The sequence below is a fragment of the Erythrolamprus reginae genome, chromosome 2 (genome assembly GCF_031021105.1).
Source record: "Erythrolamprus reginae isolate rEryReg1 chromosome 2, rEryReg1.hap1, whole genome shotgun sequence".
NCBI lineage: Eukaryota > Metazoa > Chordata > Lepidosauria > Squamata > Dipsadidae > Erythrolamprus > Erythrolamprus reginae.
Window position 1 is genome coordinate 228,701,156 of NC_091951.1, and position 23,623 is coordinate 228,724,778.

General features: G+C 40.5%; 2 protein-coding genes across 8 annotated transcripts in view; one reads left to right on the forward strand and one right to left on the reverse strand.

Annotated features, from left to right (window-relative positions):
• Positions 1–18,090, reverse strand: part of WRN (WRN RecQ like helicase) — a 95,434-nt gene extending 77,344 nt beyond the window's left edge. For 2 of the 6 annotated variants that reach the window (XM_070742184.1, XM_070742180.1), the window contains exons 1-8: positions 17,988–18,077; positions 11,352–11,463; positions 9,634–9,749; positions 7,322–7,467; positions 5,485–5,633; positions 3,936–4,085; positions 2,755–2,827; positions 1,738–1,855 (exon numbers count right to left, since the gene is read on the reverse strand). In XM_070742184.1, the coding sequence (XP_070598285.1) occupies positions 1,738–1,855; positions 2,755–2,827; positions 3,936–4,085; positions 5,485–5,633; positions 7,322–7,467; positions 9,634–9,749; positions 11,352–11,426 (827 nt within the window). In that variant the 5' untranslated portion in view covers positions 11,427–11,463; positions 17,988–18,077. Of the gene's footprint in view, positions 1–1,737; positions 1,856–2,754; positions 2,828–3,935; positions 4,086–5,484; positions 5,634–7,321; positions 7,468–9,633; positions 9,753–11,351; positions 11,464–17,987 lie in introns of all 6 variants that reach the window. The other 4 variants (XM_070742179.1, XM_070742182.1, XM_070742181.1 and 1 more) reach the window with 4 other exon arrangements.
• Positions 18,091–18,250: 160 nt separating this feature from the next.
• Positions 18,251–22,136, forward strand: PURG (purine rich element binding protein G). 2 transcript variants are annotated; one of them, XM_070742207.1, is made up of 2 exons: positions 18,251–18,616; positions 20,503–22,136. In XM_070742207.1, exons 1-2 carry the CDS (start codon positions 18,425–18,427, stop codon positions 21,400–21,402), a joined length of 1,092 nt encoding a protein of 363 aa, XP_070598308.1. In that variant the 5' UTR covers positions 18,251–18,424; the 3' UTR covers positions 21,403–22,136. The 2 variants fall into 2 exon arrangements, with proteins under 2 accessions (XP_070598308.1, XP_070598309.1); XM_070742208.1 differs by having other exon boundaries at positions 18,519–18,616; positions 20,376–22,136.
• The last annotated feature ends 1,487 nt before the right edge of the window (positions 22,137–23,623 follow it).

Genomic DNA, 23,623 nt, shown 5'->3' on the forward strand with positions numbered 1-23,623 from the left:
CTCAGTGGCTTTCAATACCATCGACCATAGTTTCCTTCTGCGCCGGCTGGAGGAGTTGGGAGTGGGAGGCACTGTTCTTCAGTGGTTCTCCTCCTACCTCTCCGGTTGGTCGCAGTCGGTGTTAGTGGGGGGTCAGAGGTCAACCTCTACGTCTCTCCCTTGTGGGGTGCCTCAGGGGTCGATCCTCTCCCCCCTGCTATTTAATATCTACATAAAACCGCTGGGTGAGATCATCCAAGGGCATGGGGTGAGGTATCATCAGTATGCTGATGATACCCAGCTTTACATATCCACCCCATGTCCAGTCAGCAAAGCAGTGGAAGTGATGTGCCGGTTCCTGGAAGCTGTTGGGGTCTGGATGGGTGTCAACAGGCTCAAGCTCAACCCTGACAAGACGGAGTGGCTGTGGGTTCTGCCTCCCAAGGACAATTCCATCTGTCCGTCCATAACCCTGGGGGGGGAATTATTGACCCCCTCAGAGAGGGTTCGCAACTTGGGCGTCCTCCTCGATCCACAGCTCACATTAGAGAAATATCTTTAAGCTGTGGCAAGGGGGGGGGTTGCCCAGGTTCACCTGGTGCACCAGTTGCGGCCCTATTTGGACTGAGAGTCACTGCTCACAGTCACTCATGCCCTCATCACCTTGAGGTTCGACTACTGTAATGCTCTCTACATGGGTCTACCTTTGAAATTGTTTGGAAACTTCAGATAGTGCAGAATGTGGCCACGAGAGCAATCATGGGCTTTCCCAGATATGCCCATGTTTCATCAACATTCTGCGGGCTGCACTGGCTGCCGATCAGTTTCTGGTCACAATTCAAAGTGTAGGTCATAACCATGTAAAGCCCTACATGGCATCGGACCAGAATATCTTTGGGACCGCCTTCTGCTGCACGAATCCCAGCAACAGATTAGGTCCCACAGAGTTGGCCTTCTCTGGATCCCGTCAACTAAACAATGTCGTCTGGCGGGACTCAGGGGAAGAGCCTTCTCTCTGGCGGCCCCGGCCCTCTGGAATCAACTCCCCCCAGAGATTAGAACTGCCCCCACTCTCCTTGCCTTTCGAAAGCTTCTGAAGACCTACGTCACCAGGCATGCGGAAATTAATATACCCCTAGCTACTATGGTTTTATGTATGGGTTGTTAGGTTGTGCGATTGTTTTTCTTTTTATAATGAGGGTTTTAAATTGTTTTTTAATATTAGATTTGTTGTTGTGAGCCACTCCGAGTCCAAATCTAAATTATTATTATTATTATTATTATTATTATTATTATTATTATTATTATTATTATTATGAGAATCGGGTGGCTGGAAGTACAATAAAATATAGTATGAAACAAGGTTTATACATTTATTTATTATTTCTATAACTTTGGGTGGCTTACAATTCTAAAAGAATACTGTAAAATGTTTCAAAACAATAAAAGCAGTACAAATAAGATATACAGCAGACAAAGAAATTATCCAATTTAACAGTAAAATCAAGAGATGGAGTCTCAACATATTCAAAGCTCCAACCCCAAGTAAAGTTCCTGTCCAAACAAGAGTCACTAAAAACATGGAAAATGTACACCATTCTTTCAGTTATACCCACTGCAAGAATCTACTGAATTAAATATTCACATTCATTGAATATTTGAATATATTTGAATCTATTTTTGAATCTATTTTTGAAATATATTTGAATCTATATTTGAATCTATTGAAACGATATATTAAAATAAACAGTATCTAACCTTTGAATATGTGTAGATTGGTGAAAAGTAGCAGGAACACAATTAGCCAAATCCAGCACCACCTTGGACAAAGATGTCAATTCATTTTTAATTTCACTTGGCAGCAACATTCCACCTGCTTAAAAAAAGGGCAGAACATTTTATTAACTATTAATTCATCTGGGTTTTAAATATTGAAAAGGCACTTATAATTAAGGAATTAAATCAGTCCACTTGTCTTTAAATTTTGATCTGGCTCCCTAAATTCAAGTTAATTAATGGATTGTTAAATGGGATTATACAACCTTTGGATTTTTAGGAAGGGATTTCTATTAGGTTTTCTGCAGATATGAATTACCTTTGAACTCTATTTACCAACATCTGCTCTGTTTACCAATTAGTACAGTCATGAGAACCAGTTTGATGTTGTGGTTAAGGCATCAAGCTAGAAGCCAGTTGGCTGACCTTTGGCTAGACACTTTTTCTCAGGTCTAAGAAGAAAGCAATGGCAAATTACATCTACAAAACCTTGCCAAGAAAACTGCAGGGATTTGTCCAGGCAGTCTGAAAGAATTGGATACCATTGAATGGAAGACACCCCACCAAAAAAATAGTCATTATTACCTCTATGATGGATTACTGCATTATTCAAAAAAACCAGTTAGCCAGGATCACATAAAAAAAGATGCAAAACACTATGATATCCACTGAACTCAAATTTAAAAATGAATGTGGTCCCAAAGTCAAAAGAGAATTGTGTCTTGAAAAATGTATGCATTCTCATATGCCTGTAACACTTTTGACATATTTTAATTTACAAAAAATCAAGTTTATTTTCATCTGAATCAATTCATGATAGGATGAAGGGTTATGGTTGTTGTTGTTGTTATCAAATCAAAATTAGCATCCAGTTTCCCCAAACTGGCCTGAACCAGCTGAACCCCACCCCTGTGTACATGTGTGTATGCATCCACGTCCATGGTATTATGCAATTGTGCCTCCTGTATGAAAAAGTTGCTGTTCCCTGATTTAGCTCACCTGTTTTTAAACAAATATGCATCTGCTTATCCTTACTCAAATTTATTAGGTTTTGGTAAATAAGGAAGCCCACCTATAAAAACAAGAGAAGAAAAAGAATAGTTGTTAATGTGGAGGTAATAAGAACATCTTCCTTTCAACTTAAAACATTTAAAAGCAATATTTTCTAATCTCAGATATGCTATGACCTTAGTTCCCAAATTTCCAATAAAAATGGCTGAAATCTAGTAGCTATAGTCCCAACACTTCAGCAGTGTACCAAATTGGGGAATCTGAGGTCATCAATCCTGATTATTTACAAGGAGGAGAACACATCCTCAAAGTTAAACACAGAAAAAAGTAAGTACCTTTATACAGTAGAGAATTAGTATAAAATGGCACAAACGTGGGCTTTCTAGGAAAGGCATGGCAAATTGGAGATATCTCTGCAAAAGCAGAGCCATTAACCACTGGAGAGACCAAGGAACTAGTAAATAGACCAGTTCCTTGGAACCTCTCTGGATAAGAAGAGGATGGGAGATCACCTATATGCCCTGGGGATGGCTGCTCCTCATAGATTTAAGGAGGTGACACCAGAAGATGACAAGACTATCCATCTTGCCTGGAACCATGGCAAAGACTTTTAAAAGACAAACCTCACTTTCTAAACAGTTCTGGAAATTGCTCATTAACTACTCCTAAAATATTAGAGTAACAACTTTGACTTTGGAGCAACAACTTTGACAACATGAGACAAGTCTGCCTTCAATCTTGAATGAAAGAAAATTTTAATCATAAAAATTTAAAGAATTTGAAATAAAGAACAAAAAAAACGAAATAAGATTTTAAACTTAGAAAACTACAAACAGTGGCATTTTGTCTAATAGAAATTAAATTAGCCATTGCTTATATCAGTCAACCTTCATTCATGTGTTATAATTAAACCCCCAACTCTATTGCATTTGATCCAAAATAAGCAAGCCTGGACCTTAAACCATTTGCTTAACTATACATTTACTGGTTTAGACAGATTCTGCAACTATTTGCATAATACATATGGAAAACTAAGCAGATTATACAGACTATCAGAGGTCTTTTTCGTATCTAAGTTTATAACACTGTGATGTAATCAAGTAAATAGGCCAAAGCAAGGTTTTCCAATTTAATATAACTTAGAAAAATGCAAGCTGATTTGTACATACATATGCATCTGTAGCTGCATACACCTTTTGCTCCTCAGTTAATGGAAAGCATTCCCAGTTACCACAGCGGACCGATTTGTCTTTCACAAGCTGTTTGTGGAATAGGTGTTTGACAAGGCCATTTAAACTCCATATCTCCTTACATTTTAGCTAAAAATGAGATTGCAACAGGAAAGCATAAAGTACTTCTGAAACATAGCAATACTGACCCATTTCTAACAAATTTAATTTAATTTAATATTTAATTTAATATTTAATATTTAATTTAATATTTAATTTAATATTTAATTTAATTTAATTTAATTTAATTTAATTTAATTTAATTTAATTTAATTTAATTTAATTTAATTTAATTTAATTTAATTTAATTTAATTGATTTGTATGCCACCCCTCTCCGGAGACTCGGCTCGGAGCTGCAAAATAAGACCATTTTATTGGTAAATATAAGTTTATATTCAGAACACACAATAAGTCTTTAAGCCATTTTTTCCCCTGCTAAATGGTTATAGTAACAGCTTCCATAATATGATTGGCACCAAGAATTCCACTAGCAGTACCAAACAAAGATCCATCAACATGTGACATGCCTCTGAATTAGTTAACAGGTAAGTGTAACTTTCAAAAAACAACCATGCTGAGAACCTAACCTAGCACATCTTTTTTGAGATAATGGCCATTTAATTTGGTAGAACATACAATACAGTTAGTACAAATTCAAATTATCTTACCATTCAAAACTCATAAAACATATTACAGAAATAAAAAAGAAAGAACGCAATATTCAGTTTGAAAGTTAATCAATGTTGTATACCAGAGTAAATCCAGGGAATCTCATTATAGAATATTTAGTTCCCTATTCTCTAATACTGCTACCATTTTGCACTGTATTTTTTCTGATTAACAAAAATTTGTTGTCTTCTGCAACTGACTATTTTGCATTCACCCCATATTCAAGTTTCTAGAATCCAGACATTCAGATTCCTGGATCTGTAATCTCCCAAGATTTGAAATGGATATTTAGCATTTAAAACCATTATTAAAAATAGCACAACAAAGAATATCCAAACAGGACAGGTTATAAACTTCAATAGTTAGAACCACAGAAAAAACAACTGCAAACTTGCCTTTCATTGTGGACCTGTATATCACACGAGTCAGAAAGAGGGTTGAGAAAATATCGACCGACCCCTCACATTCTGGACAATTTTCTGGACTATTTGGACTCCTCTCCTTGGATGCTACTATAGGGTTAGGGTTAAGGCTGCCAAGCAACTAGACACAGAGATAGCTTTTTCTTCTCTGCCACCATTCTGCTGAACACCTAATTCCCACAGCACTGTCTATGGATACATATCCATAAAATAGGGCTGTATTACAATTATCCTGCTCATTTTTACTACTACTTTCTCCTATAGGTTATTTTATGATCTTGTGAATATCTATGTTATTTGTATGTACACTGAGAGCTTATGCGCTTGAGAGAAATTCCTTATGCGTACAATCACGCTTGACCAATTATTCTATTTCTATTTCTATTCTTCTAATTACCTTTTCATTAGCAAGGTCACCCAAATCTACAAGATTCTCCAGTTTGATTTCAAAATCTCGCATCAGCTTCCATTTATCCCCTTTAATACCAACTCCAGCTTTTCTAATACTGTTGTCTTCAAGCAATCTTTTCAGTCCCGCAGGAAAACCTGAAGGGGATAAAATATGAGCACAAAAATTATTTATATAATGAATCTGGACCTACTCCATATAATAAAAGACTGCTTAGTGATTTAGAACCAAAATGGGAGAACCTTACAACTTCTAGGGTAATTTTATATCAATCCTAGCACTCAGACCTTTATAGCCTAACTCACTCTTACTCTCTGGAATCTGCTTTCTCTTCTTCTTTATTTAGGTACACATGTGATGCTTGTAAACAACTACTCATTCAGTATTTATTCAGGTGCTGAATAATTGGTAGTTAGGCCTGGGCTTGCCCTCATAATTTTCTTGTTCAGGAAAAGTAGTAAAATGTGATGGGAAACAGGCACAATAGTAAAACTATTTTCAAGCATAATGGGCATACAACTAGCCACCACATCTGTTGAATTCTAAAATTAAATAAAACCAAGGCAGGATAATTCTTACTATAAAATGAATTCCAAAGTCAGATTTCTCTCCACAATTTTCCTATGCCCTAGAAGCCTTCCAGGTTCAAGTGGTGGTAATGGCAGAAACCTTGAGTAGGCTATATTTGTAGTCTGGCATGCTAAAAGCTTCTTCTAGGTTTCTTTAGCATTACTGTACTTAGGCTACCTCATCTGTCCCTAAGGGATTCAATTGGGGTATCAAACTCCATACTTTTTTTCAAACACCACGGGGCAATGTTCCTATATAGAGAAAGCAGAAAACAGCTGAACGTGCAACTGGATTTTCTTGGTTTTTCCTTGTCCTGTCCTGTCCCTGGCAAAGGCTGAAAGTTCAGGGATTCCAAGCTCCAATCTGCCCTGGGGGAGGGGTGGGTGTCCTGTTTTTCAGAAGGCCATAAGTTAAAAATGCTTTAAAAAAATTTTTTTTTAAGTTGGCCACATCCACCTAGTCACATGACACCCACCCAGTCATGCCCACCAAGCCGAAACCAGTGGCATAAAAATTAGATTTCATTACTGAAAAATACTAATTATAATTAAAATATGGAGAGGGATGGAGCAGGATGCACAGGAGGGAAGGTGGGATATTTCTTTTGGTTTGCCAACCATCTCCAGTGTGAAATTCCCCCACTGGGATGCCAAGCCATCTGGCAGAGCCAGTTCTTCAGACCCTTAAGGAAGGTCAAGAGAGTGGGAGAGGATCTCACCCTAGAAGGCGAGATTTTCCAAAGGGCAGGAGCAACGGCAGGGAAGGCTTTTCTCCTAGATCTTGCCAGCTGGAATTTCTTGACCAATAGGGTCCACAGCATGCCTGCTCAGCTGGCACAAACAGAGTGGGCCAGCCCCATTGTGGTGAGACAGTTCCTCGAGTAATATGGATCTACCCCATGCAGGGCTTTAAAGATGATAACTAAAACCCTGAGTTACACATAGAAGCAAACTGGCAATCAATATGGGCTACTCTAGGGGCCCCCAAGACTTCCCATGCCGCCGCACTCTAAATCAGTTGTAGAGTTTGAAAAAGCTTTTTTTTTCATGCTGAACAGAACATAATAACTCTTCAAGTGTAGCCCCCATATATAGCATATTGCAGTGAGATAACCAGGACTTGAGTGACTGAGCATAGGGACTCCTGAGCCATTATAAAATAAATGTTTGACAACAAAAGCAAATTAACTGAGAATTTATGCAAAAGGGAATCCTAATATTGATCATGCTTAGAGATCAAATAGAATACTACTGACCTGTCATAGAAGAGATGTGAAATAAGTAGCACTTGGTTTCAGACTCGCATAACTGGATTAAGGCAACTTTTCCTTCCTTCCCTTTAGCATAAATGGCTGGCCATTCAATGTCAAATCCTAACACAGCTCCAACAGGCAAAGAAATGCTGAAAGATATAAAGGTATCTGAGTCATAGTAATACATAATTGAGACAAAAGAATGGCTTCTTACAAACCATCATTGTCAAATGAGAAACTAAATACAAGAACATACATTCCCTTTCTATCTCTCCTTTTGAACAAAAAATGTTCCCTCTCCCTCTTTCTTTTCTTCCTCTATCATTTAAAATTACATTATCACCTTCAATTAACACTGATGAAATAATCAAGATTAAGAAAAATAAAGGAAAGAGGGACTAGAGAGTAAAACAAGGGAAAGGAAAATACATGTGATCAAGGCTGGATTCCAATTTACAAATAATAATTTTTACAGGTATACCACCCAGAATACATCAGAAATTATTAAAGAGCAATAAATAGAAATATGAAGCTCTAGTGATTACATATCAGCCCACATGCAGATATAGCAAGTAATGTGGCTTCACAAGATTGTAAACTTTTAATATTATTTATACATGCATACACACACACACACACACACACACACACATCTTTTACGTGTGGCCCAAGACAATTCCTCTTCGCTCACTGTGGCCCAAGCAAGCTGAAAGGTTGGACACACCTCGCCTATACTAGCACATATATGTTGTTTGTGGGATTTGGGGAGGTTGTTACAATTTTTATGCAGGAAGTTATGTATATGCATGAGTATCTGACCATCCCTTCTCCTTTATTTTAAATCTCTTTTATCAATTGAATATCTTAAATTTGCTGTCAGGAGGGGTATATGATTTGGAATTTATTTTATGCATTTAGAAAAAATTCTCACCTCTGCTTTATATTTAGGGAAAAGCTGGGTATAGAAAAAAGTTCATGGTTGAAATGAATTAAGAATTTCTGAAAAAAAGAAATCTAGGAATTTTTTTAAAAACTGCTATAGAATTACTCTCTGTAGAATGGTTTATAAAAACTAAATAGGAATGAACTAGAATTCCATATTAGGAAACAATAAGTCCTGGTGAAAATAAGACAAAATGTATAAACTAACATCAAACTATGTTTTCAAATTGTACTTTGATAGTAAAATATGGTTTATTTTATGAAATCTAGCTTCAAATAAAGTACAATTAAACAAAACAACCTTGATATAGTATTCTGGCCCGGGTCATATGGAATATCAAACAAGCCACGTTGTTGGAGACCTTACAACCACATTTAAGAACAAATCTACTAAATTTGGCCAAGATTTTGTAAATTGTAAAGGTTTTTTTTAACAAACAGTCCTGTCAAAGTGTATGAATATAGACAATATGATTTCATTTTAAATAAACTGGCATAATCTTGGGCTGCAAGATTAATTTAACAATTTGATCTAATCCATGCAATACTTGGGGCACCAGTGCACCAGCCTGGAGTTTGATCTTGATAGTACTCAGAGCTGACTCTGCCTTTCATCCTTCCAAGGTTGGTAAAATGAGAATCCAGATTGTTTGAGGGTAATGTGCTGGCATTCTAAACTGCCCAGAGAGTGAGGAAAAGCACCACGGGGAACTATATAAGTCTAATATATAACTCATTTTGTGATTAGGTTTAGCATGCTATTCAAAGGTTGTCAGTACAGACAACCTTAGCAACAAATATTTGAAGAACTGCCTCTTTTTGTTACATCTACCACCAAAGGGGGGAAAGCAGGGTATGTTGTAGGTCCCATCTATCAGAGAAATACATCTAGTGGGATCGTGTTGATTCCAGGAGAGTGTGGGATGGAAGTTTCTGGGTTTCTGTCTGTGGGTTTTAATTTGTATAAGCTGCCTAGAATCAATGTGAGTTAGGCAGCCATATAAATTTGTTTAATAAATAAATAATTAACCATAATCACAGATTATTGTTAGTCAAAATTGTATTTATAGCTATATGTTTTGCTTGGACTATGCAGGATAAACAATATACTGTTCACTCCATCCTATTGACAAATTACAAAGTTTACTTCTCATTCCAATCTTTTATTATAAACCTGGTTGACAATAAAATCCTGAGAACATAAATAGATATAAATAATATAAATGGACTGATTACTATGAAAATGCTATGAATAGTAATAATTATAATCAAATGAAAACACACATATACTGTAGAAACAACTGATATATACAGTACATTGTTTTGGAAGATTACAGCAAAAAAAGGAAAAATGCAAGTTTTCATTATCTTACAGAATATCTTCGGAGAGCAAGGAACAATCATTAGCATTATAGCTGTAGATGATGGAGCCATTGTATTCTAAGAATGGAAGGTTATCTTCCAGGACACTTGATTGGAATGAATTCTTCTGCTTCATAAAAGTGTGAAAGACAACTTGGTTTATAATTTGAACACTATGTATTGACTTCCTAGTATTATTATACATCATAATATATTAGTCCTTTCCAATTTAGTAGAAAAATACCAAATTGATTGTTAAATTACTGGTAGCCAAGTGAGAATTGATTTGAGAGCAATTTTAATATAGAAAAAAAGATACAAAATTTATATTTAAAGCATATTTGTATTTTGGATACTGTTTACACAGATTAGGAGTTTAACAAAAAGAATGGACACGCACACATTCCACCAAGAGAAACTTATTTCTCAACTGCCATATTTATTAGAAACTGAAGGACACTGTTAAAATATGGCTAATAAAAACTATCTTGGCTAAAAATGAAATTACTTGATCAAATGCCCTTATTAAGGACAGTTTAAAAATAAATCCGAATACAGTAATACCTCATGATACGAACTTAATTGGTGCAAGGAGGAGGTTCGTAAGACGAAAGGTTCGTAAGACGAAACATTGTTTCCCATAGGAAACAATGTAAAGTCAATTAATCCGTGCAACCAAAAAAACCCCCGCAAAAAAACGGCTTTCGGCGACTGCTGGAAGCCGCACGGCTGTTTTAAAAGGTGACAGCCGGCCTGGGGGGCTTCCCAGCACCCCCCTGAACCCGGATTCGGGGTTCGGGGGGTGCTGGGAAGCCCCCCAGGCCGGCTGCGACCTTTTAAAAGAGCCGCGCCGCTTCCCATCTGTCTCCTGAAGCCGAACGGCAAAGCCGAATTTCCGCGTTCGGCTTCAGGAGACAGCTGGGAAGCGGCGCGGGTGTTTTAAAAGGTTGCAGCCGGCCTGGGGGGCTTGCCAGCACCCCCCCGAACCCCGAACCCAGAAGTTCGGCAAAAGTTCGGGATTCGGGGGGGTGCTGGCAAGCCCCCCAGGCCGGCTGCGACCTTTTAAAAACCCCGCGCCGCTTCCCAGCTGTCTCCTGAAGCCGAACGCTAAAGCCGAACTTCCGCGTTCGGCTTCGGGAGACAGCTGCGAAGCGGCGCGGGTGTTTTAAAAGGTCGCAGCCGGCCTGGGGGGCTTGCCAGCACCCCCCCGAACCCCGAACCCGGGGTTCAGCAAAATTTTGCCTCTTCTTACGAACTTTGTTCGAGTTACGAACCGGCGTTCGGGAGGCTTCTGGGAAGCCCCGCCACCCGGCTGTTACCTTTTAAAACAGCCGTGCGGCTTCCCAGCAGTCTCCGAACGCCGGTTCGTAACTCGAAAAAAGTTCGTAAGAAGAGGCAAAATTTTTCTGAACCCCGGGTTCGTATCACGAGTTGTTCGTAAGACGAGGGGTTCGTATCTTGAGGTACCACTGTACATAATGTTTAAAACATCCCTACAAAAATTAGTAACCCAATCATAATTGGATATAATTTTGGATATTCTTACACCTTGAAAATACAGCATCAAGTATTTCTGTTTAATGTCATCAAGCTAAAATCAATAGAACTACAAGGAACTAAATTAGCAGTTCTAAAAATGTCCATGCCAATTGGAAATTTGCCTAGAAGACTTGTCTTTTTCTATGCTTTAAGTTATAATAAGAGCCAAGCATATATTCCAATGTTCTACCTTTTTGTCATCTACAATATCTTCATTGTTTGGTTCTGTCATCCACAGGGGAAGTTTATTTGGTGGAGAATCCATATTTCTGTAAATTTATTCCTCTGCAAATACACATGTTCTGTAACAAGAGACATTTTATTACTTTTCCTGGAACCTTAATTGCTAAATTGTAGAAAAACGGGAAGTCCACCTGAAAGAAAACAAAGAGTTAGAAACTTGGTGGAAAAGGCAACTTTGTCTCCTTTTTATAAGGCCTAGGTTCTATTTGTTTCTTATCTGCTTGTGCTTTACAAGCAGCCCTGGCTTCATCCAAGGCTTTGTGGACTACCAGCCAATTAGTTTGCAGATGACTGATCCATTGTTTCAATGAAGGGATTTCTGGTTCATGTGAGGGTAACTCAAGCATAGCATTAAATCCTTGCTTTGTATCCACTCTGAATGGGGTAAAACCTGTGATAGCGTGGGCTGCATTATTATAGCCCACTTCTGCAAAAGGCAATAGCTCAGTCCAATTGTCCTGCTGATAGTTAATAAAACAATACACATACTGTTTCAGAACTGAATTCGTTTGTTCATTCTATGGCCCCATTTGTTTGTGGATGATGACTAGAACTAAGTCCTTATTCAGTTCCGAGTAGGTCTAAAAAGGCTTTCCAGAAGTTGGATGTGAATTGGACCCCTCTGTCAAAAATAATACGTGGATCAAAAACTGTTTAACCATAGGGATCTTCTGGCATGGGATGAAGTGAACCTGCTTTGAGAAAAGGTCTGTGACAACCCAGATCACTGCGTTTCCATAACTCTGAGGCAATTCTACCATGAAACCCATGAAGATCTCTCTCCATGGTGCTGAAGGGTCGGTCACCAGCCGCAGTAAAGGGGGGGTGTCCACTGCCTGCACAAATAGAGCAGCTTGTTACATAGCTTTCTATTTCATTTTTAAATGAGCCCCCCCCCCCCACACACACACAAATGGGAGTTAGAGATTTTCTTTACACATAGCATTTAAATTTCTATAATCCACACATAAGCAGGGGTGAAATCCTCTGAAGTCTTTTACCGGTTCACATTGCATGCTTACACACACCGCAGGCAGTACCATGCAGCACCGAAAAAGCATTTTGAAGCCATCAGAATCTGCAAAAGTAAGCAGAACAGCGAGGGGGAGATCAGCTGTGCTGTGTGATTTAGATTAGCAAGAAAGCAGAAAATCCTGCTTTCTAGCTAATCTATGTTGCGTGACACGGCTGATCATTGCACAGCTAATCATCACATATATTGGTCCACCCAAATTGGTAGCATATTTTTACTCCTGGTTCAGGTGAACTGGTAGTATTTCACCTCTACATACAAGCATAACGAGCTGTCCATTTCCCAGAACAGGACTGGGGGTCTTGGAGGTTCAATGAACCCACGCTTGAAGCTTGCCACAGTTCATCCAGTTCCCATAGTGTAAAATTTCAGCTTAGGTAGTTTGGCCCGTTAAAATCTCGATAGCACAGTCTGTACAGCTATGGGGAGGGGTATACTCTGGGGACGCCCACCATGATTTCAGTAAATACCTCTGGGGTTGGGAATCTCCTTCATCATTGGTAGCCTCCTTTTGCGCTCCTACTAGCCTGCAGCGCAAGCTGGAGTGGCCTGGATCAATGTTCCCCCTAAGCTGTGCTGTGCGCTATAGCGCAGGAGGTTTGAGACCTCCGTGCAGCAGTTTCCAATTCCAGAGCAGATCCATAACCATCCATGGTAGACAGAGTTGGGGAGGGGAGCAGCAAAGACTTTTCTCCGCTGAATGGCACGCACGAGCTCCCCCATTCTGCTGCCGGCCTTCTCCAGCTTCTAGATCAGCAGCGGCAGAGTCCGCATCTCCAGCAGGCAAAGAGCCATTTTCTTCGGGGAGGGGCTGGCCCCCTCCGCCATCCTCCTTTCGGCACCGGTCAATTGCCCTCCAGCAGAAAGGAGGAGGAGGAAAAAAGGCAACCTCACAGAGGATAGCCGAGGAGGAGCAATCCGCGCTTTCATAAGCTTTCCCTGCTGGATGGTCAATCTTTCCCTGCTGGATGGCGATTGACCATCCAGCTGGTAAAACTTACAAAAGCACGGATTGCTCCTCCTCGGCTCCCCTCTGTGAGGTCGCCTTTCTTCCTTCTCCTCTTCCTTTGCCTGCCGGGCTCTGTCACTACCACCGCAGCCGCATCCCACACTGGAAGAGAGCCTGCCTCTTCCCACACCTCCCTACGGGTCTTGCAGCCCTTGCTTCTGAATTACGATGAGAAAAAGAAAAAGGGAGAGGAAAGAGAGAGGAAAAACAGAAATGAAGGTGAAAGAAATGAGAGCAAAAAGGGACGAGAAACAAATGAGAGAGAGAGAAGGGTGGGAAGAGAGAGAAATACACAGAAATGAGAGAGACCTGGAGGGAAAGAATGAAAGAGAGGGAATAAAGGGAAAAAAGAGAGAGAAAGAAAGAAAAGGGAAAGGGAGGGAGGGAAAGAGAGAAGTGGAGAGGAAGGAAGGAGGAATGGAGGGAACAAAAAAGGAAGGAAGGAAGGAAAGAAAAATGGAGGGAACAAGGAAGGAAAGAGGGAAGGAAGGAGAAATGAAGAGAACAAAGAAGGAAGGAAGGAGGAAGAATGAATGAATGGAGGGATGGAGAACGGAAGGACTTTTTTGGGGGGCGGGGTAAATTTTTTTAAAATTTTCTCTCAACATACATTCAAACAATACAGTGTACCATCGAATTTTCCATGAATAAAATGCGGTATTTTGTTAGTAACTAATATCAATCATCAAAAAAGTTGCAAAAGGTTTTTTTTTTAACTTTGTCATCCAGTTACATATTTTTCTTTTGATTAAATTCCTTCCTTAATATTCCTTCAAAAAGTACACCAATTATATTTCTAACTTATTAACCATTATGTCAAAGTGTTTCCTTCTTTCTTTATACATTTTTCTATAAACCAAGAAAACCTTGTATAGCCAATCAGATGTTAACAAAAGAAAATTAAAAACAAAACATAAACATATATGAATTTCAGACTTCTTCCCCCCCAAATAGCGCATTTACCTAATCCCAAATTTAAAAATTATTTCAACCCATCTAACATTTAGCCAATTAATACTTATCTACATTTCTTACTTAATTATTAATCTTAAATTTCAGTCAATTTGAAAAAACAAAAAAGGGTGGGGGGAATCTAAATATTCTCTATTTTCAAATAAACATCATTAATATCATTAATCTCCCCAACAATTCTAAATTCAATTCCATTTATGCATTACAGTGATCCCTCTATTATCGCGAAGGTTCCGTTCCAAGACCCCTCGCGATAATCGATTTTTCGCGATGTAGGGTTGCGGAAGTAAAAACACCATCTGCGCATGCACGCCCTTTTCTTTCTATGGCCGCGCATGCGTAGATGGTGGAGTTTGCGTTCCCCGCCGCCCACGCAAAGGGGAAACCCCGATTCGGCTCCTCGCTGCTGCTGCGCTACCGAGCAGATCAGCTGCTGGGCGGCCAAAGGAACCTTCCCTGGGTCTTCCCCCTCTTGCTGGCAGGCGGGCGAGCGGCGGGCATCAGCGAGGAGCCGGGGTTTCCCCTTTGCGTGGGCGGCCGGGAAGACCCAGGTTGGGGGTTCGGGGGGGTGCTGGGAAGCCCCCCAGGCCGGCTGCGACCTTTTAAAACAGCCGCGCCGCTTCCCAGCTGAGTCCTGAAGCCAAACGCGGAAGTTCGCCTTTGGCGTTTGGCTTTAGGACTCAGCTGGGAAGCGGCACGGCTGTTTTAAAGGGTCGCAGCCGGCCTGGGGGGCTTTGCAGCACCCCCCCGAACCCGGGCTGCGACCTTTTAAAACAGCCGCGCCACTTCCCAGCTGACTCCCGAAGCCAAACGCGGAAGTGGTGTTTTTTTTAAATTAATTTTTTAAAAAAATCGCGATATAGCGTTTCGCGAAGCTCGAGATCGCGAAACTCGAGGGATCACTGTAATCCAAATCAGTATCATCTACTACATACCTTATTATAATCAATACTTCTAACTTTATTAAAACAGATCAGCAAGTCCTAAATTCATATATCTAAATAAAAATAATAATTAAAGTTTAAGAAGAGCAAACAAAACAATACTCCAAGCTTAATCAACCCTTCTCAAACTCCAATTTATTTAATCTGAGCAGAACTTTGAACCAAACCCCTTTCTTTTTTATTTTTTTGTATCCCCTTTTAATCCACTTTTCCATTTTATTTTTTCTTTTTTTCCTTCTAGAGAGGAAGGACTTTGTTAGAAAAATAAAGGAGTTATTGGATCAAACTTTGGACACTTGACAACGTTGTTATGATGGTGGCAATGTCCCAGGGTTATGTGAACATCTTTTGGGATCTTCTGACAAGCAACTGCAGGGATTCACTTAATGACTGTGGCAAGAAAGGTGGTAAAGTGAGGCAGAACTCACTTAATAACCGTCTTACTCAGGAGATAGAAATGTTGGCCTCCATTGGGGTCAGAACAGAAGTCGAGGATTATCTGTCTGACCAGTGCACTCTTTTAGAAGCAGATCAGGAGTCCATTTTGAAGCTAGAAAACATCTAGGGGGGAAGGCAGGTTGTCCTAGACTTACAATGGTTCATTTACTGACCATTCAAAGTTGCAACGGTCCTGAAAAAAGTGACTTATGCCCCCTTTTCACACTTAGGACCTTCGGAGCAGCCCAATGATCGCAGGATCAAAACTTGGCTGCCGTTTCATATTTATGATCGTTGCTGTGTGTCCTGAGGTCACGTGACCCCCTTTTGTTTCTAACTGATCCACGCCCAGGCATGAAAATGTGCCGCTCAGACATTATACTTTTCCACCCACACCGGGGGGGAAATTAGAGGGAACATTGGCCTGGATCCGCATGCCATGGATCGCCTCTGTCATGAGGTTCATGGCTTCCTTCAGGAGGTGGTTGGACTGGTCTGGGGCTTCTTCCAGTTCATTGTCAAAGTAGAGGCCTTCCGTCTCCTGCTTCCACTATGTTGGTGGCTCCTACAGAGGGTGAGAGTGACATCTTTGGCCTTGCCACCCCAGCCTTCCTTCTTCCCAATGCTGATGGACCTCCTCAGCTTAGCAGTGGTGCTTGAAGCAATGTTCTCAATCCAGGCATTGAGGGCCTCCTCTGCTTTGGTCTGGGGGCGTGTTTCTCCCTCTTCATGGTTGCTGTCCTAGGCAGACATGGAGTGCACATGGAGTCCCTACACCAGGGCTGTTACCTCTCCAGGTTAACCAGTTTTCAATTTCTATCTAATGTAAGGTCTTGCCTCTCCAAATCTTCACAAGAAAGAAGAACTCTTGAAACTGGAGTTGTTCCAAAAGGAGCTTTTATTGGCAGGAACTAAAACTTTCCACTTTAAAAAATAGCAATTTAAAGCAATGCAAGCAAAACCTCTCCCACAGTACAGCAATGCAGGAAACAGAAACAGAAACTTCATATAGAGATCCCTCCAATCCTCCCCAGCCAGTGTCCCAATAGAAATATATCGGACCTGACAATATCGTTCATAATGATTTTTCTTATTATAAATTCATTCTCATGATAAATTCATTTCTTTTTATAAATTCACTTTTGGCAGAGAGACACCTGTTGGAGCATTGTCCTTCACTTTCAATACGCAAAAATGAGAAAAATTGGAAAGGATGAGAAAGCAAAGAATGCAGCTATATACAGTAGGTCAATCACCTATTGACCTGTCATCCAGAATGCTGCATGTGGGTATAAATTGGTCTACTTTGAGGGGAAAGGGGTATTCTGGTTGTTATTATTATATTTTTATCATGCAAATACTCCTTCCACCTATTTTCCCCACAACAACAGCCATGTGAGATGGGTTGGGCTGTGAAACAGTGACTGGCCCAAAGTCACTCAGCCAGCTTTCATGTCTAAGGCAGAGCTAGAACTCATTCTCCTTGTTTGTGGCTAAAGAAAAAAAGGGGGGGGATCTGTTCAGAAGAGCCTCTCCTGTTAGTTTGGGCTGAACAAATACATTGAAAATAGCAACTAAGTGCTACTTTGGATTGGAATATATATTGTACTCCTGGAATCAAAACAATACATCTATCATCTGTCACAATCATGTCTGTCACTGATTGTCACTGTGAGGCGATTATATCTACTGTAGTATATAATTATAAATATAGAACTAAGTACCAGAAGAAAAGCTGGATGTGAAGCAACAGGAGTATTGATGACTACCAATGCCAGCTAGGCATGCAAATAGCTAACTATTTATTTTATTTACTTATTTAGTTAGTTAGTTAGTCAAGTTCGTATTGGTAATATACATAGATATAACGTTGTTTGTATACATGAGTTTGGTACTGATAAGAGGGAAACGTTAAGACGGGTAGGCAAAGTTGGCTCTTCTACGACTTGTGGACTTCAACTCCCAGTATTCCTGAGCTAGCATGATTGGTTCAGGAATTCTGGGAGTTGAAGTCCAGAAGTCGTAGAAGAGCCAACTATGCCTACCTCTGCATTAAGGACAAGGAGGGTAAGGCACACTGGTACACTAATGCACGCCCCTTACTGACCACCTAAGAATCGGGTGAGGTCAAACAGTGGATACCATACTATTCTAATGGTCGCGCGGGAAGTTAAATAAAAAACTCACCTCACTCCGAAACTCCCCCCACTGTCCAGCGCCATAGGAGAAAAAAAAGTTCTCTCTCGATGGCTTTCCCGCCAGACGCACGAAAACATCGTCACCCGTCTCCAAACACTTATTCGTCGCAATGAAAATACGTCACCAGCCGCCATACTCCTCCCTCCCACCCAACCCTGCCTTTCTTTCCGTCCGCTGTCAACTGTAGAAGGTGAAATGAGGTGAAGCGCATGCGCACCAAAGCTTCCGCGCCCGCCAGCCGCCGGCAACGCGGGCCATTCTGGGGGATGTAGTTTATCGTTTTTCGCAAGAAAGGTGGGGGACAGGAGACGAGGCGCTTCAAAAGCTGGAGGGAGAAAAGGTCTCCTTCTCTCAGCCCGCTCGGTAGGCAGTTTGTTTTTGTCATCGTTTGCTTCGAGGCTGACGTTGGCTGGCGCGCGCAGGAGATGAACCAGCGCCCCGAAAAGGAGGGCGAAGAACCGAGCGGCACTAGGACCCGCCCGCTCGCCGAGCGCCCGTCCCTCTCTCTCTCTCGGAGGCGGCCGCGCGGGGAAGGCGAGCGCTGCAGGGGCCAGGGTGGAGAGCGGCCGCGGCTGGTGGAGAGAAGCAAGTCGGCGAGAGGCAGTGGAAGGGATGGAGTAAGTGTCGACCGCCCAGCGCTGGGAAGGGGGGATTCTGTTTGCCGCCCGCGCGCCCCTGGCTAACCCGCTCCTTCCCCCCCACCCTCCCCTTCCGCCGCCCCGGCTCAATTGCGTGTCATGGCGCCTGGAGGGGCCGTCGGTGCAATTTGTACGGGCGCCCATAGGGTGTGCGGGGAGGAGAACGGGAGGACTCCTCTGGAATGAGGCCGTCCGTTTATAACGGGGAAGGAGACGCTCTGGGAGAAAGGCGAGAGGTCTTTGGACCCCAGCGGGCTTTTGTGGTGGCGCGAAGGCCCGTTCGAGAAGGTCGGGGCTGCCCTGTTTCTTAGACCGGTCTTGCCTGCCCCCCCCCCTCGGCGGGCATAGACAGCTTGGGCTGGGGGATAAAAAAAAAGGGCTGGCGTTCAGCTGCTGCTGACGGGAGAAAAGGCTTCAGTTGCGGGATGCGGGGCGAATCCCCAAGCGTAGCATTGATACAGGATAGAGGGTGTGTTTTTTTGTTTTTGTTTTTTAAATTACCTGGTGAAATCACTCTCTCTTGTATTCCTAGCTACGTTTATTACGTGGCAAGAAAAGCTTCCCATGCCAACAAATTTATTTATTTATTTATTTACTTCAATTTATAGGCCACCCTTCTCCCTTGGACTCAAATGCTCATTTGCTGATGTAGGGATTTATTTATTTATTTATTTTATTATTTAGTAGGATTTAGATGCTGCCCAACTCCAGTGGACTCTGGGTGGCTAACAATAATAACAAGAATTTAAAAAAAAAACAAATACAAAAAGGCACCATATCAGCAGTAAAAATATAAAAAAACATAATGATAGCTCTTAAAACCATATACCCTCTAAGTCAGTAATGGCAAACAGTGCCAAAAAAGTGTGGGTGGGTGCTCTCGCGCGTGCGTGAGTGCCCACACCCATAATCCATAGTCTCTTACATTCTGGAGGCCGGAAATGGCCTGTTTCCCAACTTCTGGTGGGCCCAATAGGCTCATGTTTTGCTTTCCCCAAGCTCCAAATGCTTCCCTCCATCCCCACCGGAGGTTTTCAGAAAGCCAAAAATGCCCTCCCATAGCCAAAAATCGGGTGGCCGGCAGACACATGCATGTTGGAGCTGAGCTAGGGCAACTGCTCGCATGCCGGTAGATATGGCTCCAAGTGCCACCCGTGCCATAGGTTCGCCATCACTGCTGTAAGTCATTCATGGTCCCAGGCCTACTGGAAAAAGCCAGGTCTTAATGGCTTTCTGGAAGGCCGATAGGGTAATGATAATGCAGATCTCCGGAGGCAGTTGGTTCCAAAGCATCGGAGCCCCTGCAGAAAAGGCCCTTCCCCGTGGTCCCGTCAACCAGCATTGTTTGGTGGATGGGACCTGAAGAAGGCCAATTCTGTGGGCCCTTATTGGCCTCTGGGAAGTATGAGATAGCAGACAGAATGTTGTTGATGTTGTAACAGCAGGGTTAGTAAGGGTGGAAAAGGCTGGTGGTGCTTTTTTTTTTTTAATGGATTCTGTGCCTTTAACATTGGCCAGACATTCAGTAATTTAGTACATGATTTTTTACAATATCTCCTCCCCATTCCACTCCACTCCCCCTTTCTATGTAACCAGGCTTTAAAAAACAAAGTGTGTTGAAATAACTTTCTTGGGGAAATTAGTTATGCGCAGTGAGAGGCCATTGCCAGGAAAGCGAAATGGATCCTCTGGATGTTTATGGTGTTATGCATCTTTGTTATATATTTGTTATTTTCAGTTGATGGTTAAAGATGGAGAGAGGCAGAGGAGGAGGAGGAGGAAGGAGTGTGGGGGGCTCTGGCCTACACAGGAGCATTTACTCCCAGTCCCAGCAGCAGTATCATTATCCTGCCTCCTCTTCTCAGGCGGGCTGCATGGAAATCCAGGAGCTGGCGTCCAAAAGAGTGGACATCCAAAAAAAGAGATTTTATCTGGACGTGAAGCAAAGTTCCAGAGGTCGTTTTCTGAAGATAGCCGAAGTCTGGATAGGAAGAGGCAGGCAGGACAATATCAGAAAAAGCAAGCTGACTCTATCTTTATCAGTAGCTTCTGAGCTGAAAGATTGCCTGGGTGACTTCATAGAACACTATGCCCATTTGGGCTTGAAAAGCAGCCAGAGTCACCGGAATGACCATGCTAATGGCAAAGAACAAGATTCAAGAAGGCGGCAACACCATCAACTACCCTCGCCTCCAGCGTCAGTGGGATCTGAGGAACATCTTCACAGCGTCTTAAAAACTGAATATATCGAAAGAGATAATAGGAAATATTACCTTGACCTAAAGGAGAATCAACGTGGACGTTTCTTAAGGATTAGACAAACCTTGATAAGAGGACCTGGCATGATAGGATATTTTGGTCACAGTTTGGGGCAGGAACAGACTATTGTCCTTCCAGCACAGGGAATGATTGAATTCAGGGATGCTTTGGTCCAACTTATTGAAGAATATGGGGAAGGAGACATAGAAGAAAGGAGGAGTGGAGGGGAGGATCCTCCTGAACTCCCAGAGGGGACTTCCTTCAGGGTAGACAACAAGAGGTTCTACTTTGATGTGGGATCTAACAGGTATGGTATTTTTTTGAAGGTAAGTGAAGTGAGGCCTCCATACCGTAACACCATAACTGTCCCATACAAAGCATGGACAAGATTTGGAGAAAACTTTATCAAGTATGAAGAGGAAATGAGGAGAATTTACAATGGCCATAAAGAGAAAAGAATGGATATCAGAGGGGACAGTGGAGAAGAACAAGAGGGTCTTGATTAGAATGTTTTTCAATGGGCCAAGAATCAAAGCAAAGAAATACCAGGAGGTACTGATATGTAATGGCTGGAAGAAGTTGCCTTTCTTTTTGTAAGTTCTTCCCTGTTATTAGATAATTCCAATATATGGGTCTGGTTTTCATGTTAAATTACGCCCAGCAACTTCTCTGGTTTCTAACAGGAACAATTAATTACCCTGTGATTCTGATTCTTAACCTCACAAATTTATCAAATATGTATAATACCACTAACTGTTGTAATCTTTAAAGAATATGTATAAGGTTTGTGTTGCAGTGTAACATGATGCAAATAAGCCAGATGGAATTGATGTGTTGTAATAGTAATCAAGAGCATTTATGACCAAAACTGACCTTTAAATTTTAAATGATTGTATTGGGAAAGGTATATTTAACTAAGTAAATCTGCTCGTTAAATTATGATAAAATATTTTTAGGGCCAGTGATTAATTTCATCATTGATTAGGTAGGGGTACCTAATCATAGGATAACCCAATAATTTAAGTGATCCCCTCCAAAAGATATATCTATGTTTAATGTTGATCATATCATCCTTCTGTATGGATTGTTGACATCTTGTGAGGAGAACTTATTTAAATAGTACAAATCTCAAAATTATTTTTATATTTGTGGGGTTAAGTGGTTCTAGCAAGTTGCTGTGATGTGGGGATTTGGTAGATGAATAATGGTTGGAATTAAAATTCAAAACAGGAAGGTTAAATGTCTACAGTGTGGAAAAATATTAGAATAATTCCTGATTTATCTTCAAAAAAAATACTTTGAGAGATTTTGGTGCATCGGTTAGTTGGTATCCTGCAAATCAGATTTCACGTTGGTGCAATTGAAGTATTCAGTAATAGCTATTGATCTTATTTTGAAATCTTAGCTCTTAAAAATTTTATTCCAAATTATAATCTGTATTTTTATTTTGCTAAACATTAACCCATATTTTAAAAATATCAAGAAAATGACTGGAGAGGCCTGTGTTAGGTAAGCTAATAGATGATTTATCATGAAACAGAAATGAACTATTCTTTTTTTGTTTGGCATCATTTAAGACTTCAGTTATCTATATTTAAATGGGAATATAATGAATTGAATACATACAGTGAAGCTAAATACAGTATTGCATCAACATGGCAAGGATTGTGCTGTAAATCACATTTTAAATTGGAGTTCAGAGTGCCAAAGCTTTTGCTTTTGACCTTGATACTGTGTAAGCTATTTCTACCTTGAAACCTAGTATTTTTTCTTTTAAAAAACCCTATTGCTTAGTTCAAGCTCAACATTCATTTCTTTTTCATATCCAAGTGCTCTACTAGCCAAGGAGCATGATTTTCTAGTTTCAGTTGTATTCTTGGTATTTCCATTTTAGCACCATTTTAAAAATATGCTGTGATTTTCTTTCTCAAAAAGTGTTAGTAAAAGTGGAAATCATAGCTTTGCATTTAATTTGGTATGAAAAATTGCCCAAATGCTTTTATTTAGAAATAAAATAAAAAAGATTGCACCAAAATCATCAAAGAAACTTTAGAAATGTATGCTTTAGTTGTGACAAAGGAAAAGAAAATTAATGTCACTGTTTTAGGTGATTTACCCAATATTTGGAAATTTGACCTAATGAATATTTGGCTGTTTTAGAAATAATTAATAATGTTTAATTTCAAACTTAAATCTAGGTTTTCAACTACTAATGGTCTGTGGGCCAGAGCAAGTCATGAAAGATTCTAAGTAAATACTGGCATGAAAGTACAGTATATGTTCTAAGGTGGAAAATTAGAGGTCTAATGTGCTATTGTTGATTTGATAGCAGACTTGTAGTAAATTATCTATGTCTAAATTACCATTCTGCTGATTTGCTGATGCACATCCCAATGCCTGTAGTAATAGTAACATCCAGTTATATACAACATGGAATCCATGAATGTATGAATTCCTGATGCTCACATTTTCCCATCTCTTGCCTTTCTATTTTTCCTATTTCATCATATATAATAGGTTGTGTTTTTAAAAACTTTCCGCATTTGATACATTTTTATGGAAAATTTACCTTATCAAATTTAATAGAAACAAACATATTAATGTTCTATTTTTAGTGTTTCAAGAATGCATTTCTTCTGCAGCTTTTGTTTAGCAAATAGATAAAATGTTATTTACCACTACAGTAAAAATGTATATTAGTTAATATACTGGCCTGTACAAATTTGC